Source organism: Vitis vinifera, chromosome 9 (assembly GCF_030704535.1).
Source record: "Vitis vinifera cultivar Pinot Noir 40024 chromosome 9, ASM3070453v1".
Taxonomy (NCBI): Eukaryota; Viridiplantae; Streptophyta; class Magnoliopsida; order Vitales; family Vitaceae; genus Vitis; species Vitis vinifera.
Genome location: NC_081813.1, coordinates 1,647,694 through 1,671,740, shown reverse-complemented (window position 1 = coordinate 1,671,740; position 24,047 = coordinate 1,647,694). Strand labels below are relative to the sequence as shown.

The following is a 24,047-nucleotide window of genomic DNA, read 5'->3' as shown; positions in this document are numbered from 1 at the left end:
GACTGTTTGGGAAAACAGCTTTTTAAATGTTTAATGCGTTTTCCAAGAAACTGTTTTAAAAAACGGTTGTCAAATAGACCCTAAGGAAACCGAAAAACTATTCCTGATCCCTGCAACAGATCAAATTTACACACCCAGAACACAGCATTATGCATACATACCATGATACCAAAAGCAGAGAGGATATGGAATTTTCGGATGCGCTTGCTATATAGTACATACTAATTGCTATTCTTGTACAAACTACGTAAAGCCCATGTGAAAAATGAATGGACCAAGCTAGGTATTAAGGATATGTAATTTTTCTATCATATATAGGGATATGGATTAGAGCCAGATTAGGGGTGAGGTTTTATGAGGGTTTACTCTTGAACTTCCTTTGAGCTTTCAAGTCCACCACAATCACAGATATGTTGTCCTTGCTTCCCTTTTGGATAGCAAGCATTGAGAGGTACTCTGCTGCTGCCTGAGCTGCAGGGTCGATTCCTTTGCCCCTTTCTACAAGGGATGCGACTCCATTCTTTTTGTGCCACAGCAGAATCCGCCTTCGAGCTACTTCACATACTTCCTCGTTTGTCATGACATCCCATAACCCGTCACTGGCTAAGATGAGACAGTCGTCTTCTCTAGCCCGAGGCACCATCATGACTTCTGGCTCTGGGATGATCCATGGTTTCAGATACCTATCACCTGTTGAATACAAAGAAAAGGAAGTTGATAATATTCCCATTTCACAATTCACCATTAGTGGCCAAGATCACAATGAAGACCACACCTACCAATAGATCTCGACATTGCAAGAACGCCGAAAACACGATGGCCATTCCATTGTATGACCTTGCCTCCAGATGCCTCAATCCTTGCATATTCATCTTCTCTGTTTGGCTGAAAAGGGTGACAAAAAAAAACAGGGATTGGCTTTCCAAGACAGTTGATTCTTGACAATCTAATGATATGAGATTATAAAAAAGAAGGCCTACTCTATGATCAATTGATAGTGCAATGGGCTCCTTGCCACGACATAGAACTGCTCTTGAATCACCACAGTTGGCGATGATGATATGGGATGAACAGATTAAGGCAACCACAGCTGTAGACCCAACAGTTTCTGGAGCAATAGGCTCTAAACTAGCATCAGAAACATCTGAAACATCTGCATTTCCTTCAATGATGCCTCTGCTAACTTCCCCCCCAATCTCATCATCAACCTTTTGAAAGCAACTAGTGAAGGCATTCTCCCACAGCCCATGCCTGTTATCCTCCACATCGTCCTTGATACTTCCTATTTCTTCAGCCAAAGCCAAATGGATTCGATCACGACAATAGTTAGCAACCTGCACTCTCAACCATGCTGACAAATTAAGAATCCAAGAATATTCACCATAAGGAATACTTTGAATTCAGAACGTTCTGAATATGTGAAAAGAAATTCATGACTGGGTTTTAGTATTGGAAAAGCAATGCAAATCGAAACTAGGAAGTATAAGTTCCGTTCTCATTAAAAATATGATTATGAATAATTGGAAAATGACCAAGTTACATACTTTTTTGTTTTTTGATAGGCAAAATAATGATTGTATTATCAACGATAGAAAACACGGGTAAGTAAACATGATCTATACAAAGGAAGCCAAAAGGCAAAAAAAAAAAAAAAAAGTTGCAAAAACACATAAAAAAGCAACTGCACCCTACCTAGAGCCTAACCAATTCACAAAGTCCAACATGGACCGAGTTATATATATTATAAAATGGGCTACATATGCTCGATAGATAACACTGCCTACAATTCAAGATATTCAAAATTCCATTGCAGTGTACTCACTAGTCTAAACACAACATAATCATTCAAAGTGCAAACAAACAAATGAGAATAAAAATGTACCTGAGAGCCTCCATGGCCATCATAAACCCCAAAAAAATGAGTGGTTAGGTGGGTGAATCTTTGGCTCATTCCATCGATTGCCCGATTGCCAATAAGCATTTTGATGGGAGTTTCCATAAACCGAGGAACAGCGGCAACCGCATCCTCCATTTCTGGTCTTTGCCCTTGGATTGACACAGAACCCCAAAGGGGTATACAATCCAGCTCGAAAACACTTCGCACACTTCCTTTGCTGAGATTCTTGTCTGTAGACAACTGAAAAACCACTGCAGATGCCTTCAAATCAGACCCACCAGACAACACTGCATCCGGGTTCACTGCCACGGCAAGGAGTTCACCAGCAGGCACCTTCTCAGAAGATTCCCGCAATATAATCGCCTTAGCAACAATTTGACCATGTTCAACATTTTCAATTTCCATAGAATTTGGCAAGCTTATTTCGGACCCAGCAACCAAAGCCAACAAGTCCTCATGACTAATTCTACTGGTGTTGTCCACTACAGCTAAGATCTCATCTTCCTCGCTATGCTGAATCATGTCACCGCTATCAATCCAACCATTCCCCTTTTCAGGTACCATCTCCAACAAAGTCACTCTTCGCCCACCACTGTCTTCTTCTGCTTCGGATTCACTTACCCCATTGGGCTCACTCTTAACATCATTTCGAATTCCATCACCACTACAAACAGACTCTGAAGAGAGTACAGTTGCAGGGCTTGATAACAAGCTCACAGTATCTGTTACCAGTTTGAGCTGTGTGATTTCCACATGGGTTGCAATTCCCGAATTATCACATAAAGTACTACCTAAACTAAGTGTCACAGAAACTGCAGGAGACATCTCTTCCATCAATTCCCCACTGTACTATTGACAATTATCTTCTCTAGCAACAGAGTTTATCTAACTGCCAATTCTCATTCCCAACATCTCCTTCTACCAATGGACTTGGTATAAAACTTGGAAGTTTCAAGTTTCAAATACTCCTATTCCATAAGAGAGAATCTCAATGGCTCATCAATTTCTTTTTATAATAATGAATACAGGGAAAACACAATATTACAGCCCCGATAACAAATCAAAAGCAGAGACGAGCCAAATATCAGAAGAACGCAAATGAGTCATCAGATCTGGTGATGAACAATGGATTTAGCCTTCCACATAGAGATATTTCCAGCTTTTTACAGGCAGTTTGAGCCCTCAAGACCCTACAGTTCATCAAATTATTTCCCGAACCAACCACTAATGGCCTATACCCTATTCCCACCAAGAAGCCCTCACATACAGTGAAAAAGCAAAACCCAAATTAGACCCTTATCTATAAACCCAAGAAGGAAAGCAAAAGGGTTCATGGGAAAGAAAAGGGAAACCGACCCAAGAATCACAAGGAAACCCTAAAAAGGTCAGAACTTTTTCCCACAAAACTTGGGTTCCCTGGATCTGAGGCAACCCATCTCACCCTCTCTTGAAAAATGGGTCTCCTTCACTTCCCGTTTTCCACCAACAAACACCTCCAAACACAATCAACAACAAAATTCCCACATTACACAGAAAAAACCTACATGAGAATAGGCACAATCCTGCTGAAGAAATACACAAACAACCCAGAAAACAGATCAAAGAGCACTTACCCACTTGAAACTTCAAGGGTTTGAGCCTGAAAACAAGGTCGGCCAACCTCCTTTTGGTAGATATTTATATGAGGTTTGGCTCTGGATTGGAGACCAGCCACATAGAGAGAGAGAGAGAAGGAGAGAGAAAAAGAGAGAGATATATGTGGAACGACCTTTACCATGCACTCCTTTTGGTGACAGGTGTATAGTATAGCTAAATTATCTGACTTCATTTAATGTTTACAGACACAAACTGCTTAGGTTTTTGCTTACATTTACATGATTGCATGAAGACAAAACTCCCCCATGGATTCCTCATGATGCAAATGCTTTGATAACAGACGCGTGTCCATCCTCTGAAATGCCACACACCCTCCTCTGCTACTTTTCTCCCTTTTGCTTCACATAATATCTTTCCTTTTCCATCTTTGTCTTCTTCTCTTACGAAATTAATTCATCAACTTCAGAAGAAAAGGCAAAGTATCCTTTTTCTAACAAATGGAAGTTTCATTTCATTTTAGGACAACAGTGTAGCTATAATTAGTATGGAATGGAGATGAATCACCTTATCATGAAAAATTAAATGAAATTTTAATAAAACCAAAATTTAGGGTCATGAAATAAAACATTTTCTGAAAATAGTTTCTAAAAGTTGTTTTTTTAAAACAAATGCTTTGTTTGAAAAGTGTTTTCAAAATTAGTTTTTTAAAAATGTTTTCAAATATTTCATAGGACAAAAGTCTCTTTAGAAGTTAAAATATTTTTAATGTTGTAAATAAAGTGGTGAATGATCTTGATGGTTATTTATGAACTTCATTTACTCATTTTTAAGATGAGTAATGGAAGTTCATATTGTGAAACCTAAAAGGCTTCTTACACCCCATGTAAGAAGCATCCAGAGCAAAAGAAAGATATTCTCTATCTCTTTATTTCATTTTCTCAACATTTTTCTTCTTTATCCCCTTTATATATATATATATATATATATATATATATATATATTATTAAAGTAATATATAACCATCTCTATCTTTATTTGACTCACATTTATTCTCATTTTACAACACGAATTGCTTTGAAGGTAATTTTTGTATCTTAAATTTGAAGTTATTTATATAGAATAAAATTTTACATATTTATATTATTATTGATTTGTTTTGTTAAAAGTTATAAACAAATTATTTGATTTTGTTTATAATCAAAGTTATACCAATGCTATCAATTTATTATAATTGATTCTAATAATATTGTTTTGTCATATATATGAAGTTATTTGATAATGCTGAATCTCACAAAACTCGAATTTGTGGCACTTGACATTTCGGGAAAGAACTATCTATCTTGGATCCTTGATGCTGAAATACATCTTGATGCAATGAACCTTGGAGCTACAATCAAAAAAGGAAATCAAGCATCTCTGCAGGATCGTGCAAAAGCATTGATTTTCCTTCGCCATCACCTCTATGAAGGTTTAAAAAATGAGTATCTTACGGTAAATGACTCTTTTACTCTATGAAGTAATTTGAATGAAAGATATAACTACCAAAAAACTGTGATTCTCCTAAAAACTCGATATGATTGGATGTACCTAAGGTTCCAAGATTTTAAAACTGTTAGTGAATAAAATTCCACACTTTTCAAAATCAACTTTCAATTAAAGCTGTGTGGAGAAAAAATCACAGAAGAAGACATGTTAGAGAAAAGTTTTACTACATTTCATGCCTTAAATGTGCTCCTACAGCAGTAATATTGAGAACGTAGATTTACAAAATATTCTGAATTAATATCATGTTTTGTTGTTGCTGTTTGATGAGAAATCACCAGTCTCGTCCAATTGGATCTGAACCATTCCTTGAAGTGAATGCAATATCGTCCCAAACTTGTGGATGTGGATGAGGACGAGGAAGTGGTCATGGAAGAAATCTTCGATACCACATGGTTCTTATGGTAATAATTCTCAAAAAATGAAAATCTCATTGCACCACCTGAAGTGGAACAATACTGAGGCAAAACAAGAAAATGGGAAGCATTAATAAGATAAACCTCCTAAGAACCATGAAAATAATTGTTATAAATGTGGTATGAAGAGACATTGGTCGCGTACCTGTCGTACACCCAAACATTTGGTCAACCTTTACCGAACATTAATAAAAGCAAAAGGAAAAGAGATAGAGATGAATTTTACCGATGATGATGGATTGGACCTAACCTACTATGACATTGATTTCTTTGAAGGTCCCAATGAAAAAACAGACCATTTGATAAATGATGAGAAAATTAACATTGATTGATGTTACTTTATATATGAAATAATATATTATTATGTCTTATATTTACATTTGATTTTCTTTTGTTATTTACATTATGCCTTTTTTTTTTTAGTTATATCTAAAATCCATGTTTTATTTGGTCTCAAAATGAATGGGTATGATGTATGTCTCGCAGACTATGCGACCACACACACAATTCTTTGAGATAAAAGATATTTCCTTGAATTGACATTAATAAAAGCTAATGTAAGTATCATATCTGGTACTAGAAACTTAGTTGAAGGCTCTAGAAGAGCAAACATAACGTTGTCAAATGGAACTAGATTTCATATAAATGGCGCTTTATATTCTAACAAATCCAGAAGAAATTTGCTCAGTTTTAAAGATATCCGCAGAAATGGATATCATATTGAAACTATGAATGAAGATAATATAGAATATCTTTACATTACTTCCATTATATTTGGTCAGAAGCTTATAATGGAAAAACTCTCGGCTTTCTTTTCTGAGTTGTATCATACAACTATAAAGCCTATTAAATCATATGTTGTCGTTGAACCAGAAGTTCAATGACCCAAAATTTTTTGTCATTTGGCATGATAGGCTAGGTCACCCAAGGTCTTCAATGATGCGTCGAATAATCGAACACTCACATGGACATCCATTAAAGAGCCAGAAGATTCTTTCTCCCAATGAATACTCATATGCTGCTTGCTCACAGGTAAATTGATAGTCAGACCATCTTTTACTAAAGTCATATATGAGTCCTCAGTTTTTTTAGAAAGAATACATGGGGACATATGTGGGCCTATCCATTCACCATGTGGACCATTCCGTTATTTTATGATCTTAATAGATGCTTCTACTAGGTGGTAACATGTTTGTCTCTTTTCTACACGTAACGTTGCCTTTGCTAGACTTCTTGCACAAACAATCATATTACGAGCACAATTTCCAGATTATCCAATTAAGACAATAAGTCTTGATAGTGCTGGCGAATTTACTTCTCAACTCATTGACTATTGCATGTCAGTAGGGTTAAATATTGAGCATCCAGTTGCTCATACTCATACCCAAAATGGTTTAGCAGAATCCTTCATCAAATGTCTCCAACCAATGAAAACCAAATTACCTACTTCCGCTTGGGGACATGCTATTATGCATGCTGCAACTTTAGTTCGTATTCGACCTACAACTTACCATGAATACTCTCCTTCACAACTTGTGCTTGAAAAACAATCAAATATCTCTCACTTACGAATCTTTGGTTGTGCAGTATTTGTACTAATTGCACCTACACAACGCACTAAAATGGGTCCCCAACGAAGACTTAGGATTTATGTAGGTTTTGATTCTCCATCTATCATAAGATATCTTGAACCTTTGACAAACGATGTTTTTACAACCCGCTTCGTGGATTGTCATTTTAATGAGAGTGTTTTCTCGTCATTAGGGGGAGAAAAGTTGATTCCTGAAGAACGACGAGAAATTAGTTGGAAGACATCTATTATGTCCCATCTTGATCCTCGTATAAATCAATGTGAACTAGAAATTCAAAAGATCATTCATTTGCAAAATCTTGCAAATCAACTATCAGATGCATTCATTGATATAAAGAAAGTGACAAAGTCACATATCCTGACTGCAAATACTCTAGCACGGATTGATGTTCCTGTAGGACAACTAACAAATGAATCTAAGATACGCCTAAAACGTGGTAAACCTGTCGGCTCAAATGATGTAATTCCCTGGAAGAGGAGAACCCAAGAAAAACTTGGCACTCTAGAAGAGGCCATCAAAATGACTAATCAGTTTAAAATTGATAAATCTATAGCTCTAGAAGAGACACAAATAATGCAGAAAGCTCTTGAAGAGACACATATTGAACAAGAAGCCCCTAAAACGTGGTAAACCTGTTGGCTCAAAGGATGTAATTCCTTGAAAGATGAGAACCCAAGAAAAACTTGGCACTCTAGAAGAGGCCATCAAAATGACTAATCAGTTTAAAATTGATAAATCTATAGCTCTAGAAGAGACACAAATAATGCAGAAAGCTCTTGAAGAGACACATATTGAACAAGAAGCCCCTAAAGAGGCACATATTGAATGAAAAGCCCCTGAAGAGACAAAGGTACCTAAAAATTGTGAGTTCTCAGTAAGTTATGTACACATATGAGAAAAATGAGATTGAAATAATATTGTTATTAACAATATTTTCACTTTCCAAGTGGCCTTCGATATCATAAGATATGATGAAGATCTCGAGCCACGAAATGTAGAAGAATGCCGACATAGAAATGATTGGCCAAAATGGAAAGAAGCTATATAGGTGAGTTAAACTCATTAACAAAACAAGAAGTTTTTGGACCTGTAGTTCAAACACCTGAAAATGTAAAGCCTGTTGGGTACAAATGGGTATTTGTACGAAAGCGCAATGAGAATAATGAGATCATGCGATATAAAACGCAATTAGTAGCATAAGGTTTCTCGCAAAGACCTGGTATTGACTATGAGAAAACATATTCTCCCGTCATGGACGCAATCACATTTTGTTTCTTAATTAGCTTGACAGTCTCAGAAGGACTGGATATGCGTCTCATGAATGTTATTTCAACATATTTATATGGATCCATGGATAATGATATATACATGAAAAGCCCTGAAAGATTTAAATTGTCTGAAGTAAATAATACAAAGCCTCACATCATGTACTCAATCAATTTACAACGATTCTTGTATGGATTAAAGCAATCTGAACGCATGTGGTACAATTGCCTTAGCCAATACTTGCTAAAAGAAGGGTATGTGAATAACCCTATATGCCCATACATCTTCATTAAGAAATCAGAAACCAGATTTGCAATCATTGCAATGTATGTTGATGACTTAAATCTTGTTGGAACTTCTGAAGAGCTCATAAGAACAACAAATTACTTGAAAAAGGAATTTGAAATGAAAGATCTTGGAAAACAAAATTTTGTTTCGGCCTGTAGATCGAGCATTTTCCAAATGGAGTTTTAGTACATAAATCAACACACATTAAGAAAGTTTTGAAGCGTTTTTATATGGATAAAGTGCATCATTTAAGTTCTCCAATGGTTGTCCGACCATTTGATGTGAAAAAAACTCATTTCGTCCTTGCGAAAAAAATGAAGAATTACTTGGTCCTGAAGTACCATATCTTAGTGCTATTGGTGCACTTATGTATCTTGCCAATTGTACACGTCTAGACATTATTTTTTTTTTGTCAATTTATTAGCAAGATACAATTCCGCTCCAACTCAAAGACATTGGAATGGTATCAAACATAAATTGCGTTATCTTCGCGGAACTACTGATACGAGTTTATTTTACTCAAGGGAATCAAAGCAAAAATTGCTCGGATATGCAGATGCAGGATATCTTTTAGATCCACATAAAAGTAGATCACAAACAGGGTATGTGTTTAATTGCAATGGTATTGGTATTTCATGGAGATCTGTCAAACAAACAATAGTGGCTACATCATCAAATCATTCAAGAACACTGGCAATTCATGAAGCAAGTCATGAATGTATATGGCTAAGATCTATGATCCAGTATATTCGAGAATCATGTGGACTCTCTTCTATCAAAGGTGACGTGACAATATTATTTGAAGATAATGCTGCATGCATTGCACAAATAATAGGGGGTTATATTAAAGGAGATAAAACTAAACACATTTCACCAAATTCTTTTATACACATGAACTCTAGAAGAGTGGTAAAATTGATGTGCAACAAATATGCTCAAGTGATAATCTAACAGATTTATTTACAAAATCGATGTTAACCTCAATATTCAAGAAGTTAATACACAAGATTGGAATGTGTCAACTCAATGATATCGACATGAGGTGGAGTATGCTTGTAAAAGGGTGTTACTGTACTGTGCTCTTTTTTTTTTCTTTTGTACAGGTTTTGTCCTACTGGGTTTTACTGGCAAGGTTTTTAACGAGACAATCCTAACATACCAAAAAAATAATATTGTACTCTTTTTCCTTCACTAGATTTTTCCTATAGGGTTTTTTTTTTACTAGCAAGGTTTTAATGAGACATATTCTTTTAATATGGTGGTCATCCAAGGGGGAATATTGTAAATAAAGTGGTGAATGACCACATTGATGGTTATTTATGAACGTCATTTACTCATCTTTAAGATGAGTAATAGGAGTTCATATTGTGAAGCCTATAAAAGGCTTCTTACACCCCATGTAAGAAGCATCCCAAGCAAAAGAAAGATATTCTCTTCCTTTCATTCTCTCTTTCTTTCTCTCATTCTCTCAACACTTCTTTTCTTTAATTTCTTTCTCCCTTTTATATACATATTATTAAAGTAATACATAGTCATCTCTACTTTTATTTGAGTTATATTTATTTTCATTTTACAACATTTAACTTTATTTTTTATTATTTTAAATATATTTTTACACGTAATACTTTATTTTTAATTATTATTTATATTTATATGATTATTTTTCAAAATAATTCTTATAAAACAATTGAAAACAAATGTAAATATGTTATTTGAAAACATCATATTAACTATTTAAAAAAAATTGTTTTCTATTTTTTTTAATCAATAAATGTGTTTTTTTAATAATAAAAATTATTTTAAAAAATAATTAACGAACAAAACCTTAGTTACTTGCTATATTCTCAACCTGATTTTTTATTTGTTAAAATATTTTTTAAAAATAAATTTTATTTATAATTTTTTATTTTAAATCATTATTTATTTTTGAATAATTAATTTATTTTTAAATTGAAAGAAAAAAATTTAAGAAATTTTGAGGTATTATATATTTAAGAATTTTGGTCAACGATTTTACTGAGATTGAATTTCAACTTATTTATATTTTTGAGAAATAAAAATATTTTCAATTTATTGTGAAAATAGAAAAAAAAAATTATATAAATTTTATGAAGAGAAACCAAGTCAAAATCTAACAAGAAAGTAGAAAAAAGAGGGGATGGCATTGGTTGAGGTAGTTAGGGTGGTGTCTTCATTCCCGCCAAATTTAGCAAGAAACGGTTACAAGAGGAAACATCCCCCAATGAAGGCAGCCCCTTCCCTCTCCCTTTCCTCTGTCTTCCTCCCTTGTCGGAGCTCAGCCCCTCTCGGTTGGGCCCGTGGCGGTGGTGGCGGCGGCGGTGGTGGTTGTTGGGCATGGCTTCCCAGCAGAACCCACCATTGGAGGATAGCCTTTTCACCACAATCATCGCCATTGACAAGGACAAGAGCAGCCAATACGCCGTCAAATGGGCCGTCGATAACCTCCTGAGCAAGACATCAATTACCACCCTCATTCATGTCCGGAGCGTCAACTCTCAAACCCGTAGGTACCCCACGGGCCTTTTTTGGAAATTGTATTACTCTGTTGTATAGCTAGGAACAATGCTAGTTTTCAGGCCTGAGGTTCATACTTTTAGATTTAATGGCCTTAAGATCGTTACTGCGTTTGAAATGAAAGGAAAAAGGTGATGAATGAGTGGGTTGGAAATATGTAGATGAAGTGTTTGTGCAAATTCCCTCTCTTTTTTTATGCAATTTGGGTGTTTGGCGTAATACTTAAGGATTGGAAATGTTTTGACCTGAGGGACAGGATTTTAGAGTTAATGACCGGAGGATGTTACTGGGTTTGGAATGAAAGAGAAAGGTGATGAATTTGCAATTTGGAAAGATGTAGATGAGGTGTATGTGCTAATTTCTCTTTTATAGAATTTGGGTGTTTTAGGAACAATGCTAGTCTTTAGACTCGGGGCGTGTGCTTTTAGAATTAGTGACCTTAGAATGGTCACTCATTTTGAAATGAAAGAGAAAAGTGATGAATGTGCAATTTGGAAAGATGTAGATGAGGTGTCTCTGTTGATTTCTCTTCTACGCAATTTGGGTGTTTTAGGAACAATGCTAGTCTTTAGATCCAAGGCATGTGCTCTTAGATTTAATGAACTTAGGATGGTTACTGCATTTAACATGAAAGCAAAAAGTGAAATTTGGAAAGATGTAGAGAGGTGTGTGTACTGATTCATTTTCCTATGCAATTGGGCTGTTTAGGAACAATGCTAGTTTTTAGAACTGAGGCAAATTCTATTAGATTTAATGACCTTGGGATTGTTATGGAGTTTGAAAAGTAAGAAGTACTGAATGTGCAATTTGAAGGATATAGATGAGATGCTTTTGCCATTTCCTCTTCGATATGATTTGGGTGTAATCTATATTTCTTGGATCAGGCTTTGACCATCTTATTTGAAAGCTAATTGGTGTCCAATGAGGGTAGGCTAAGCCTTTTATGGCATTTGACCACCATCATTTGGGTGACCCATCCACCGCCAACAATCCTTCCCCTAACATGATGCTCCCCATGGTTGAACCTATGACTTTGGCTTTGATACCAATTCTTAGATCGGGCTCTGACCATCTCATCCAAAAACCAATTGGTGTCTAGTGAGTGTAGGCTAAGACTTTTATGGCATTCAACCACCATCATTTGGGTGACCTATCCTCCGGGCTAAAGAGCGACATTGTTACACTCCAATAGTATTGTTTGTTTATTTTATGTGTTTATATGAAAATCAAGCTAGTGTTATTGACATTTTCACAGCTACTACTTGTTACCAGTTTTATTGTTTCTGATGGATTTTTTTTTAAACCTTTCAGAAGATGTGAACATGGCACCTAAAGGAGGTCGCCCACCAACTGAAACTGAGATGCAGCAGCTATTCCTTCCTTTCCGTGGATTCTGTGCTCGAAAAGGGGTAAGTAATTAAGCATATGTTTTGTTTTGTGCTCTTAAATGCTTAGTCTATATATCATATATGCAAGACCTTTCACCCAACTTATGGTTTATCCATCAACAAGTTGCAGACTTCTCCTATGGTCTTCAGTAAACTGTCACTTGAATTCTTCTATGCTTGGCTTGGTTTTTAGCTTGCATGCTATACTGGCTGAACTTTTTGGGGTCATATGATGACACTAACAAAATTTCAGCATAAAAAATGTATTTGGAACTGCATACAGCTCAATTTTCAACTTTCTCTTCTGGAAAAGTTGAAAAATCTCAACTATTCAAAGTTGGGCATGCTTGTGTAGCAATTTTTTATACTATTTGAAGATGAGATTTTGGCACTAAGATCCATGTCTGGTTTCTTGAAATTTGGGTTCTGTGTGTTTTAAAGGGAAGAAACAAGATAAAAGTGAGAGGTCATGGTACCCAGGCATGAGATATAAGTAGAGCATTTCAAAAACTATTTTTGGCTTTTAGCATTGCAATTTAGGTAAAGTGGGGCTGATTTTTTATGGAAATTTGTTCAGATTGAAGCCAAGGAGGTGGTCCTCCATGACCTTGATATTGCAAGTGCACTTGTTGATTATATCAGCAACAACTCAATCGGCAATATTGTTGTCGGGGCTTCAAACCGGAGTGTTCTTACAAGGTCTCCCTCTATCTCTCTCTCCTCCTCCCCCTCCCTCTCTCTATCTGTCTAGTCATAGTATTTCCAAACCTTCTGAAGAAAATGTCTACCATGCAGAGATAGGTGGCATCGGTAAATTTTTTGGCTAAATCTTTTGCAGTTAGTGTTTTATTGATACTGTTGCAACAGGGATGCAGTTGCCCCACATATGAATTATCTGTCATTGAAATCTAAGAGAAGTGGGGAATGGGAATTAACATTGATATTTAATCTTCTCGATGATTTTCTCTATGCAGGAAATTTAGAAATCCAGATGTCCCAACTTGCTTAGCCAAGTCTGCACCGGAATCCTGTGCAGTATATGTTATATCAAAGGGCAAGATTCAGAGTGTCCGATCAGCAATTCGTTTTCAAACGCCTACTAGCAGTGTATCTAGTGGTGTAACCCAATTTCAAACACCTAAAGGTATGTCCCCGAGGGGACCTTCTAATCTGGGACGCCCTCCTCAACTTCCCACCGAAAGCCCAACCACTGAAGATATGGGCAGGTAAATAGAAAATGGCAAAACTATTTCCTTCTTTTTGGTAGGTGTTGTAAGTAACTTCCCATTCTCAGATATGCAACTCCCCATTCATTGATAAAATCAATGGAAATAGCAGAATGAAGACACGAACCCTTTCATGGTTGTATTGGCTTTGATCAACTGGGGTTCTAGATTGGACCAGCTGGTGGGCCATGTATATTGTTGGATCATAGAGCTATTGATAATATTTTGGTGTTAGATTGAATGAAACTCCACTGTAGTTTTAGATATTGCAGGACAGTGTGGAATCTCACTGGGTTTCGTTAATAAAAGTCTGATATCATATTAAAAGCATTTTATAGATTGGCTTGAAGAGAAAGCAGTGCTGAAAATCCGATAGGTAAATTGGTATATCCATTGTGTAATGTTCAAAACTGTGTTTCTTATTTTGCCTGTCGATATCAACCAAAGATGCCAAGGAAAAGGATTAAAAACCTTGTACCATACTATAGAAGATAAACTACAGAAAATACTGCTTTGGTTTTTACTTCTTTCTTTTTTTTTCCTCTTTTCTTCTCCTTTCCCAGAAGCAAAAGAGTGCCGTATGGTAGGTCTTGGCTTGTGACGAAGTTTGATATTGATGTACTTACAATGTCACATGGACTGGACCTAATACAAGGATCATGGTGTTACAGGACACATTTGACTTTCTTCTCTTTTATCAGAAGATCTAAGCAATTGCTTGCTGTAACAAGTTTAGTTTTTATCGCATTTGATTTTTTGGCATCCAATGCAGATCTGCTTTTAGGGGGAGCTGGAGAAGTGTAGAGCCAGACAATGGCTTTTTTGATAGGAGCACTGATTCCGTGCAGACGACTCCACGTGACAAGATAATGTCCAGCAGTAAGCTGTTTTCACCCCCTCAATCGAGGGTGAACCTTCACCATCGTCTCCGCATATCAGAGAATTCATCCCATCAAGGTTCTGTATCAGGCTCCAGTAATTATTCAGGGCCCTCCAGCTTGCGATCAAGTAATTCATCCTCTGAGAATTTAGAATTCTCCGGGAGCTCTGGGAGTTCTCTCTCATCACAAACTCAGGTGAGTTCAATACAATAAAACCCAGAGGAATTATATCTAATCTTTTACCAAACAGTGGGATCATTGACCAGACGAACCAGAAGATTGATTTTGTATTCCATGATTATAGACTGTCTGATCAGCACCCCTTTCAAGTTCCCCTATTAGTTGATTTCACTGGAAAACACAAATTTTTCTCATATTTTCCAACGATATGACACGCAGACATGAGAATTCCCTTTTTGTTAGGGAAAAAAAAATAAAAAACTTTATTTTCATTAGGGTTTCTGATGAATTATTGCAATAAACACTTCATTGGAACCTCATTAAGCACATTTCAAGTATGGTTTTGGACTAGTTATACTCCAAAATTGCCCCTTTCAGTAGTAAAACAATACATGGTTGAAAATTTGAAATGCATATCATTTTTTGGATGAGTTGCTCTACAGAATGAGATGGATGCTGAGATGAATAGATTAAAGCTTGAACTAAAGCAATCCATGGATGCGTACAACTCAGCTTCCAAAGAAGCAATGACAGCCACACAGAGACACAGGGTATCATATCATATGCTTACAGTGATCTAAACACAGATAATCTGAGTCCTTTCCAAAGCAAACCTCAAAGACTTGTATATTGTTTCCAGGCAAGAGATATTCATCAGAGGAAGACAGAGGAAGCACGTAGGTTCCCAGAAGCCAGAATTGGTGAAGAGACAGCTTTAGCTATAGTGGAGTTGGAGAAGCAGAAGAGCAGGAAAGCTATGCAAGCAGCACAAATGGCTCAAAGACTAGCTGAACTGGAAGCGCATAAGAGAAAGAATACTGAACTGAAGGCCAAGCGTGAGGCAGAAGCGAGTGGAAGAGCAATGGATAAACTGTCGCATAATGACATCCGGTATAGGAAATACACCATTGAAGATATTGAAGTTGCAACTGATTACTTCTCAAATTCACTGAAGATTGGTGAAGGTGGATATGGGCCTGTTTATAAAGGCTCACTTGATCATACACCTGTTGCCATTAAGGTTTTGAGACCAGACGTGTCACAGGGGCTGAAACAATTTAAACAAGAGGTATACCGTGTTCTTTACTCTGTTTGTTTAGGCAAAAGTAGATACCTGAGAGAAGAAATTTTGGATTCTTTTTTTTTTTTTTTTGGGTGAGTGAATTATTTTCCCATCTCGATCAAGATCTATGGTAAATCTTTTCATGCATATTTTTTCCACACAAACAAACGGGGGAATATAGTTTGCATGAGAGACCATCTCCATGGATTTTCATATGCGCTGGACCAGTGGAATTCAAATCCTAACAAACTCAATCCAACAAGGCCAAATTGGTGAAACTTTTCTACCTCAAAGCTAAGGAGCAAACCCTTCATGTTCATCATAAAGCCCTTTTCTGTTAAAACACAAAGTATAGGATTGATAGGAGAAAGAACATGGTCATGGGGATATCTAGTTCTTGACATGATGCTTCACATCCATGACCAAACTTGATCTGTGGAACTTTTGAGCCACTTGTCTCACATGTGTGCTTATTTATTGAGTTAAACAACTAACTTCATTTTTCTGTTGTGACTTTCAGGTTGAGGTACTGAGCTGCATGAGACATCCAAATATGGTTCTCCTTGTAGGTGCCTGCCCTGAGTATGGATGCCTTGTGTATGAATACATGGAAAATGGCAGTTTAGATGACAGGCTTTTCAGAAGAAACAACACTCTCCCACTCCCATGGGCAACCCGTTTCAAGATAGCATCTGAGATCGCCTCTGCCCTTCTTTTCCTTCACCAAACAAAACCAGCTCCCCTAGTTCATCGTGATCTCAAGCCTGCCAACATTCTCCTGGGCAGAAATTATGTGAGCAAGATCAGTGATGTTGGCTTAGCACGGCTGGTTCCAGCTTCTGTGGCTGATAGTGTGACTCAATATCATATGACAGCAGCTGCTGGGACATTTTGTTACATTGATCCTGAGTATCAACAAACAGGAATGCTAGGTGTGAAATCAGACGTGTATTCGTTAGGTGTATTGTTACTACAAATTATTACAGCAAAGCCTCCAATGGGACTGACCCACCAAGTTGCTAGGTCCATTGAGAGAGGAACATTTGCAGAGATGCTTGATCCAACAGTGGAAGATTGGCCAGTTGAGGAGGCTTTATCATTTGCAAAAATGGCTTTGAATTGTTGTGAGCTAAGGAAGAAGGACCGGCCTGATCTTGGTTCAGTGGTTTTGCCAGAGCTGAACCGGCTAAGAGATCTCGGGTTGGATCATGAAGGCAGCTTGCAGGATTAACTAGGGGCATCTTATAATTCAGTTCTTTAATTGAGATAAGATGTCAGTCAGGTCAGTACCATTTGAAAGTTGCAACCACTGCACTATAAAATCCATTTGCATATACTACTAGAGTGCAGTTACCTCCTCCAGACCCCATCATCACCCATAACAGCTGATTTGCACTATCATGAATTCTGTTTGGTAACCAAGAAAATGGAGGAAAAGAAATGAAATATTCAGCCCCACAAGAAGTGGCTGCAAAATTCTACATTCTCTTGCTTTTTCCTTCACCTTCTGGGCAATCAAATGCTATCTAGAATGCCTGTAATCTCTGTTATGTACAATCAAGGATGGATGAGACAATCCTAACATGGAAATGTAAATCCAATGCAGATCACTTTTAGAAGAGGGTAGCAACTGTTCAGTTCAAAACTGGAAAAGGGAGTTTGAAGACTCATTCTGAAAAGGCCAGATTCCATCCACCTAGCCAAAAACAAGTCAGAAAAGGAGGGGAAAAAAGGGCATATGGAAGGTTATCGGTTTTGTTTTTGTCCATTTGTAAGTTGTCTGGAATGCTCTCGTCTTGTCAACTAGTTGAATAAAATACCTTAATTTATAGTTCGTATAAGACATTCAGCAAAGAAACTTTTGATGTTCTGCAAATCTTATACACTCGTCTGAATTATAAACCAGGCCATCTTTCATTAGGTAGAAAGGAGTCAGTTCTCCTCAGGGAATACAACACCCATACACCTGAATCATTGGAATTATATATCACATACTTGAATAAATCATGATTGTTAAAAAACACTGTAGGACTGAATGGGGCAAGACACCAAGTCCTTGCAGATATACCGCCTTCTTTCAAATATTTATTCAGGTTCAACTGAGCTTGTAGGAGAGTAGGATCTTCTTTACAATTAATTCTTTGAATTTGAGTTGGGTTGGACAAGCTTCTTCAATTCATCACTTCAGCCGCAAAAGCTTTCTGTCTTACCAGAAACTTCCATCTTTAGTTCTCTTTGGCAGGATAGGAAACAAACAAGCCTTTTAGTTAAGGCCACAAGATAGAAAGCGTATAAGCCTTTTAGTTAAGAACTTCTCCACAGTTCCACCAGCATACTTGGGCGATCATTGAGTCCATGTTTCACCAAAACTGTCACCAGTCAAAGTCCTCAAATCGGACCAGCATCAGGAACATTGCAACCAAAGTTGCTGAATATGGCACGTATCCATCGCCTAAAATTAGAGGTCAAAAGTTGAAAACAACAAACCAAAAAGCAGTGTTAGAAAAGAAGCAAGTCAAATCATTTCTTGAAGTGAAACAACTTCTAAATGTTCACCTAGAGAGATTTGCTAGCGAATTAGATGCCAATATATTACATGCATTATCTTTGACGGTGTCTTCTAAATTTTCAACCTTTTTCCTTTGTCCTTGCTCTCGGTTGATTCTCTTTCGGATCTACTTTCTGTTTGTTGCTTGTGATCATGGGTGTTTTATCTATTTCTTTATTAAATATATATTTGTGGAGGCAAATTCCTCCTTTGGTTCTGTATTCCCATACAATTTATTAATGACATTTAACTTTTAGAGGCTATAAGATGCTGGTTTCCTGACTAAAAGAAGAGAAGAAAATAATGTAATCATATAAGAGCCAAAGACATGACTCTAAAATTTGCACTTTAACCTGTGTTACTACTACAAGTATACTGCAAATTTGGACATACATATTCATGGACTATTAACAAGAAAGGAAAATTGTTGGAATGGTGATGAACAATAAACATACCTATTCATAGTTACATTCTGAGAACGATTCTCTATCTGTTTGCAATATATGTTGACATCTACAGTAGTGAAGCCAGCTCTTGAAAACAAGTTTGACAAGAAATCTTCAGAGAAGTAAAACGAGCACTGGAGTACCCGAGTGAAGAACCATCAGAAACTAGGTCACACAGAGCATGTTGCTCACTGTACTAGGAACTCCTACACATAATCTACAGCATACTTACAGTACCATCCCTTCGGACATAAAAGTTCTCACTGATTTTCTGATTCCTATCTCGGAGCTTCACCTAAAAAGTTGACAAGTATTTAATATATCAAACGGGAAGGATTCAGTTAATTCAGAGAAAAGAAAAGATAATGAAATGACATCAAATCTCAGACAAATGATAGAGAAGGGTATTTATACCACATGGATGAATAATTTCATACCCTTCCTCCTCCCTCAAATACAGAGAGAGAGCATTCACAAATTACACTCTATCTGTAATAACAGAAAAGATATGTGTATGTATATATAAGATCGAAGAGGAGGATATGGAATGGGAACTAGTATACTCACTTGGGCGAAATCTCCAATAGCATAATCCCGTACAAGAACAACACCATGTGGCTGCAAATTGAAAGTAAAACCATTCATGTCATTTTAGTGTAACAAAGAACACATAAGAAACGAAAAAAAGTATCTCTACCAATACAATGCCACAGCCACCTTTAGTACTTTCTTCAGGTTCTGTAGAATCAGGGGCATCTTGTTTGGAGAAACTGCAGATAACATGAAAATCTGTTTAACATGTTAGTTGTTCATATGAACAGGGGAGTTATCTGAAAGCAAGTTAGAGCTCATACAAAGATGATAAAAAACTATGGTTTAAAGATGGATGCAAGTAACACAAACACAGAGGCAAGAACATCTATCTCAAATAATTTCTCCACTTACCAAGGTAATGACATCAACAGATGAAGGTTTAATTTTATCACTAAGGTCATCACTTGCAACATCATAGACAAATGCATTTACACGATCTCCTCTGAAATCTACATTAGACTGCATTTAGTAAAACAACGCTAAGTTATTCAGACTGCTCTGTGGCCTTTTGGCACCTCTAACAGAAACCGAACAATAAAAAAAACGCAAAAAATGAAATTGGATAAGGAGACACCCAGGCACGGAATTAAATTCAAAAAGAACTTACACATAAGGCATGAACATTAGGGAACAAATCTTAAAATTCGAAAATGGACTAACAGGTATCATGGGCATGAATAAATGAATATTTCATAGCCGATAAAAGTTCCCCTACAACATCTAATGAAAAAGGTATGTAAAAGCCGTAATCAATGTCCACTTAATGTGGGCCAGTTGAGGTACATGTAAAATTCACAAATTTCTCAGCCTAATTCAAAGCATTAAATGGGTATCTAGAAATAAAGCAACTAGGCAAAAAATTGATTTACTACTGGTGTAGAGTTATGTTTACAATGTTGCCAAACTAGATTGACTGTTGTGTAAATGCAAGTTGATTCACAAGCATTATGACACCATTTCACCAGTGCCCTGTTCAGCCTAATAAGTGAATAAAGCCATTAAAACATGCATTCAGTGGCATCATAAATAATCTTGAACTACCAAAAAATAATTGATGACAGTGAGTTAAACTAGACACAGGAGAAAATTTTAGCAGGATTTCCTCTTTTTCATCTAAACAGTAAATACAATTTAGAGAAGGGAGCAGAACTCAAGGATGCATTAAATTAACAAGGAAAAAGAGTGACAAACCTTAACAAGTTCAATTGCAAGGGGCGAGAAATCACAAGCATGAACATAAAGTTTGGGATAAGCAGCCACAAGTGGAAAGATAGTATTGCCAGCTCCACAGCCAACCTGCCCCGAGGAAATGCCAAATTGCTTTTAGAAAAATGTGTTCCAATTAATGCCACAACTAGAAGTTCATCAAATTATGAGCTACAAACACCATATTATAAAGAAAATATCATTTTTCTCATTGAGGATAGAAGAAAACTAAGTTGAAAACATATGAAAAAGAAGAATGCATAAGATTCAAGATTTTAGAAAAATATAACAAGGCCCCTTGACTCTTCTTTTTTATTGATCTAACAAAATCCCTATGCTTAAACAGTCAAGTGTTTGATCAAACATATTCACATACTCTCAGCTCATACAAAACTCACCTTCCACAACCCAAATACAAAATCAATACACACCCTGAAAAAGAACAACACATATCACTAAACCTCATTAGTCTCCATCCCCAACAGCTCCCTATTTTCATTTCCAAAATGGTTCACTTCCATCAATATACTCATCTTCCCTCAGCAAGAAAAAGGGGCAAACTTTCAAGGACCAAAACCCGTACAATACATCTGATCAAGGCAAACCCACATTAACAATCATGTGGGTCACATAAATTTAGCTCCATCAAGTCAAAACCCAGCCCCAAACACATCATCACACAATAAAACTCTAAATAATTCAAAAATTCGTTAATGGGTAGAGCCTAATCAGAAAAACCCAGACCTCCAAAAGGACCTTCCCATTGGTTGATGAGGTACCACAATGATCATCAGAGAAGTACGCTCCCCAGTCCTTCTCCAAGTAATGCCTGTCCTTGAAGAACTGAAACAAAGAAAAACGAAGAATCAACACTTGAAATGCATTCAAAAATGGAGTAATGATATGGGTTATGGGCGATCGGTGACCTTGTTTTGGTGGCGCTTGTAGAACTTGTCCCAGTACTTGGTGGCGTTGTTCTGGTAATGGTCGTCAGAACCCAGATTCCCCTGTGGCGGATATCGACGATGGAGCCGCCGGGCGGCGGCGAATGAGCCGAGGAGTGGGTGGAGGTGAGAAGAAGATAATGGCGTTGGACTGGCTCTCATCTCTTTGCTGTCTCTGCGACTTGGGTCGTGTTTCGAATATATATATATATATATTTATTTCAACTTGTATAACCGAGTTGGAATCCTTGATATAACAATCAATATCGAATAAATTTAGAATATCATTAATGATAAAAACGAATCAAAGGAATCGAACAGGACGATATTTCCCTAATCAACTAATCTACCTTGACTGGTAATTAAATTTAATTATTTTACTTTTTATTTATTCATATTATAGAATTTTATTTTAATAAGTTGAAAGTTTTATGATTTTGTATTTATTGAAAGTTTTATAATGTTATATTTAATATTTTATTAAATAATTTTTAATAACAACTTCTCATAATTTTGTGATATTTTAATAAAATAGTGACACTTAATTATTAAATTATATATAATTATTGACTAAAAAGTTGTATCACCTAACTCATTTATATTAATTATTTGAAAAATAAAAAATGAATAGAAAATTATTGAATTATTTTAAATTGTTTTATAAAGTTTAAAACTCTTTTTCTTAATCCATAACATAATATCTATTTTTTCTTAATTCTAGTTGATTTTTTTTTCTTGTAACTTTAAAAAGAAATTTTGATTTTATAATTATAAAAACGTATTTATTTTTGTTAAAATTGATAAAATTTTATCAAATAAATACATTAATTAAAGAAGAAAAAAAAGGAGAAGGTGGTGGAGGGACCTAAAAAAAAAAAAAAAAGTCAGAAAATCATGAACAAAATTTTATTGGCTTATTTCAAACGACGTCGTTGGGAATTCTATTGCTGATGGCGATTAAAATTGAACCGGTCCAATGCGTCTAACCCAGCGACCTACACCGAACCCTACCAGCCCGATTCCACACAAAATCGTCGTCGATTCGCCAAACTCTCTCTCTCTCTCTCTCTCTCTCTCTCTCTCCTGTACGCAAGGAGAAGAAGAAGACCAAACCCTAACCCTAGAGAGCTTCATTCACATGGATCAACGAACCTCTCAAAACGACAACGACAATCGTCGTTTGTACAACCCCTATCAAGACCTCCAAATCCCAATCCAAAATATCTACAAACTTCCCACGTCGCCGGAGTTCCTCTTCCAGGAAGAGTCCGTTGCCCAACGCCGTTCCTGGGGTGAAAACCTCACCTACTACACAGGCATCGGCTACCTTTCCGGCGCACTCTCCGGCGCCGCCAAGGGCCTAGTCGACGGTGTCAAAGCGTCGGAGCCCGGGGACACTGTGAAACTGCGGATCAACCGGATCCTCAACGCCTCCGGCCACGCGGGAAGAAAATTCGGGAACCGGGCCGGCGTGATCGGGTTGATGTACGCGGGTTTGGAGAGCGGGATTGTGGCGGTGAGGGACACCGACGATGTGGTTAACAGCGTGGTGGCGGGTCTGGGCACCGGCGCGCTGTATCGGGCGGCGGCTGGGGTGAGGTCGGCGGCGGTAGCGGGGGCGATCGGTGGGGTGGTGGTTGGGGCAGCGGTGACGGCGAAGCAGGTGTTGAAGCGATACGTGCCGATCTAGGGTTTGCACCACCATTCAAATCCAATTTTGATTAGTTAACCATATGAAAGAATTATATTCTCTAATCGTCTTGAAATTCGTCGAATTTTCCAGCTTGAGATGATATATACATGCTCTGATGGTTACTTTGATTTCCCTCTGTAATGTTGTATTGATCCATGATGATGAATAATAAAAACCTGAAATGGGATGGCACCAACATCTATGTTGATATGAGATTTGAACCAAACACTTAGCTTCATAATCTGCATCAATGTATTGTGTTCTGCATTCTCAATGGAACTCATAATTTTCGGTGTCTTTGTGTTCATCTTTATCTGGTGATGGTTTGAGGTGAACTAGTATAGCTCTTTATAAAGTTCGAATTTTCAGGTTGTTCGTATGGGCTCTCCAATGCTCTGTATAGATTGTTTTCTTATCAAACTCATAATTTTCAGTGTCATTCTGTTGTTTTGTATATTTTGAAACTGTTGTGTTGGGGTTATGTGGTTTGATGTGAACTGGTGTATGTCTTCAGAGTTCAAATTCTTGGTTTATCTCACCAATTTCTTGTGTTCACTGTTTTAACATGTAGGGTTGTAATGTGTGTGTGGTTTTTGGGAAACAATGAGTAATGGCAATGCCTCACTTGGTATTCTGCAGCACTAGATTGTGAAACCTTTCTCGGTAAAAGTTCAGATTAGCATTCTCATTGTTCTTGGGAAAGTGAGTGATGGCAATACCTCACTTGGTCTTTGCAAAATTAGATT

General features: G+C 36.9%; 4 protein-coding genes across 8 annotated transcripts; 2 read left to right on the top strand and 2 right to left on the bottom strand.

The window, feature by feature from the left end:
- Nucleotides 1-184: 184 nt before the first annotated feature.
- On the bottom strand, nucleotides 185-3,735 carry LOC100241147 (protein phosphatase 2C 16). Of its 2 annotated transcripts, XM_010656199.3 has the most exons (5): nucleotides 3,511-3,720; nucleotides 1,883-3,390; nucleotides 981-1,334; nucleotides 780-885; nucleotides 185-690 (listed from the first exon to the last, which is right to left on the bottom strand). In XM_010656199.3, exons 2-5 carry the CDS (start codon nucleotides 2,729-2,731, stop codon nucleotides 353-355), a joined length of 1,647 nt encoding a protein of 548 aa, XP_010654501.1. In that variant the 5' UTR covers nucleotides 2,732-3,390; nucleotides 3,511-3,720; the 3' UTR covers nucleotides 185-352. The 2 variants fall into 2 exon arrangements, with proteins under 2 accessions (XP_010654501.1, XP_059595423.1); XM_059739440.1 differs by having other exon boundaries at nucleotides 1,883-3,735.
- Nucleotides 3,736-10,751: 7,016 nt separating this feature from the next.
- Nucleotides 10,752-17,751, top strand: LOC100254842 (U-box domain-containing protein 52). 4 transcript variants are annotated; one of them, XR_786538.3, is made up of 9 exons: nucleotides 10,752-11,121; nucleotides 12,444-12,541; nucleotides 13,098-13,219; nucleotides 13,495-13,746; nucleotides 14,519-14,822; nucleotides 15,251-15,358; nucleotides 15,448-15,876; nucleotides 16,391-17,152; nucleotides 17,477-17,751. XR_786538.3 is itself a non-coding variant. In XM_010656196.3 (8 exons), exons 1-8 carry the CDS (start codon nucleotides 10,953-10,955, stop codon nucleotides 17,099-17,101), a joined length of 2,193 nt encoding a protein of 730 aa, XP_010654498.1. In that variant the 5' UTR covers nucleotides 10,752-10,952; the 3' UTR covers nucleotides 17,102-17,751. The 4 variants fall into 4 exon arrangements, 2 of the variants coding, with proteins under 2 accessions (XP_010654498.1, XP_010654499.1); XR_009466524.1 differs by having other exon boundaries at nucleotides 10,752-11,125; XM_010656196.3 differs by having other exon boundaries at nucleotides 16,391-17,751.
- A 10-nt stretch (nucleotides 17,752-17,761) lies between these two features.
- On the bottom strand, nucleotides 17,762-21,802 carry LOC100852734 (uncharacterized). Its single transcript, XM_010656198.2, has 9 exons — nucleotides 21,591-21,802; nucleotides 21,409-21,507; nucleotides 20,650-20,754; nucleotides 19,810-19,917; nucleotides 19,582-19,653; nucleotides 19,432-19,482; nucleotides 19,097-19,159; nucleotides 18,874-18,998; nucleotides 17,762-18,322 (listed from the first exon to the last, which is right to left on the bottom strand). Exons 1-9 carry the CDS (start codon nucleotides 21,768-21,770, stop codon nucleotides 18,259-18,261), a joined length of 867 nt encoding a protein of 288 aa, XP_010654500.1. The 5' UTR covers nucleotides 21,771-21,802; the 3' UTR covers nucleotides 17,762-18,258.
- Nucleotides 21,803-22,482: 680 nt separating this feature from the next.
- LOC100246267 (mitochondrial import inner membrane translocase subunit TIM23-1) lies at nucleotides 22,483-23,608 on the top strand. Its single transcript, XM_002277974.5, has one exon. It carries the CDS (start codon nucleotides 22,585-22,587, stop codon nucleotides 23,296-23,298), a length of 714 nt encoding a protein of 237 aa, XP_002278010.2. The 5' UTR covers nucleotides 22,483-22,584; the 3' UTR covers nucleotides 23,299-23,608.
- The last annotated feature ends 439 nt before the right edge of the window (nucleotides 23,609-24,047 follow it).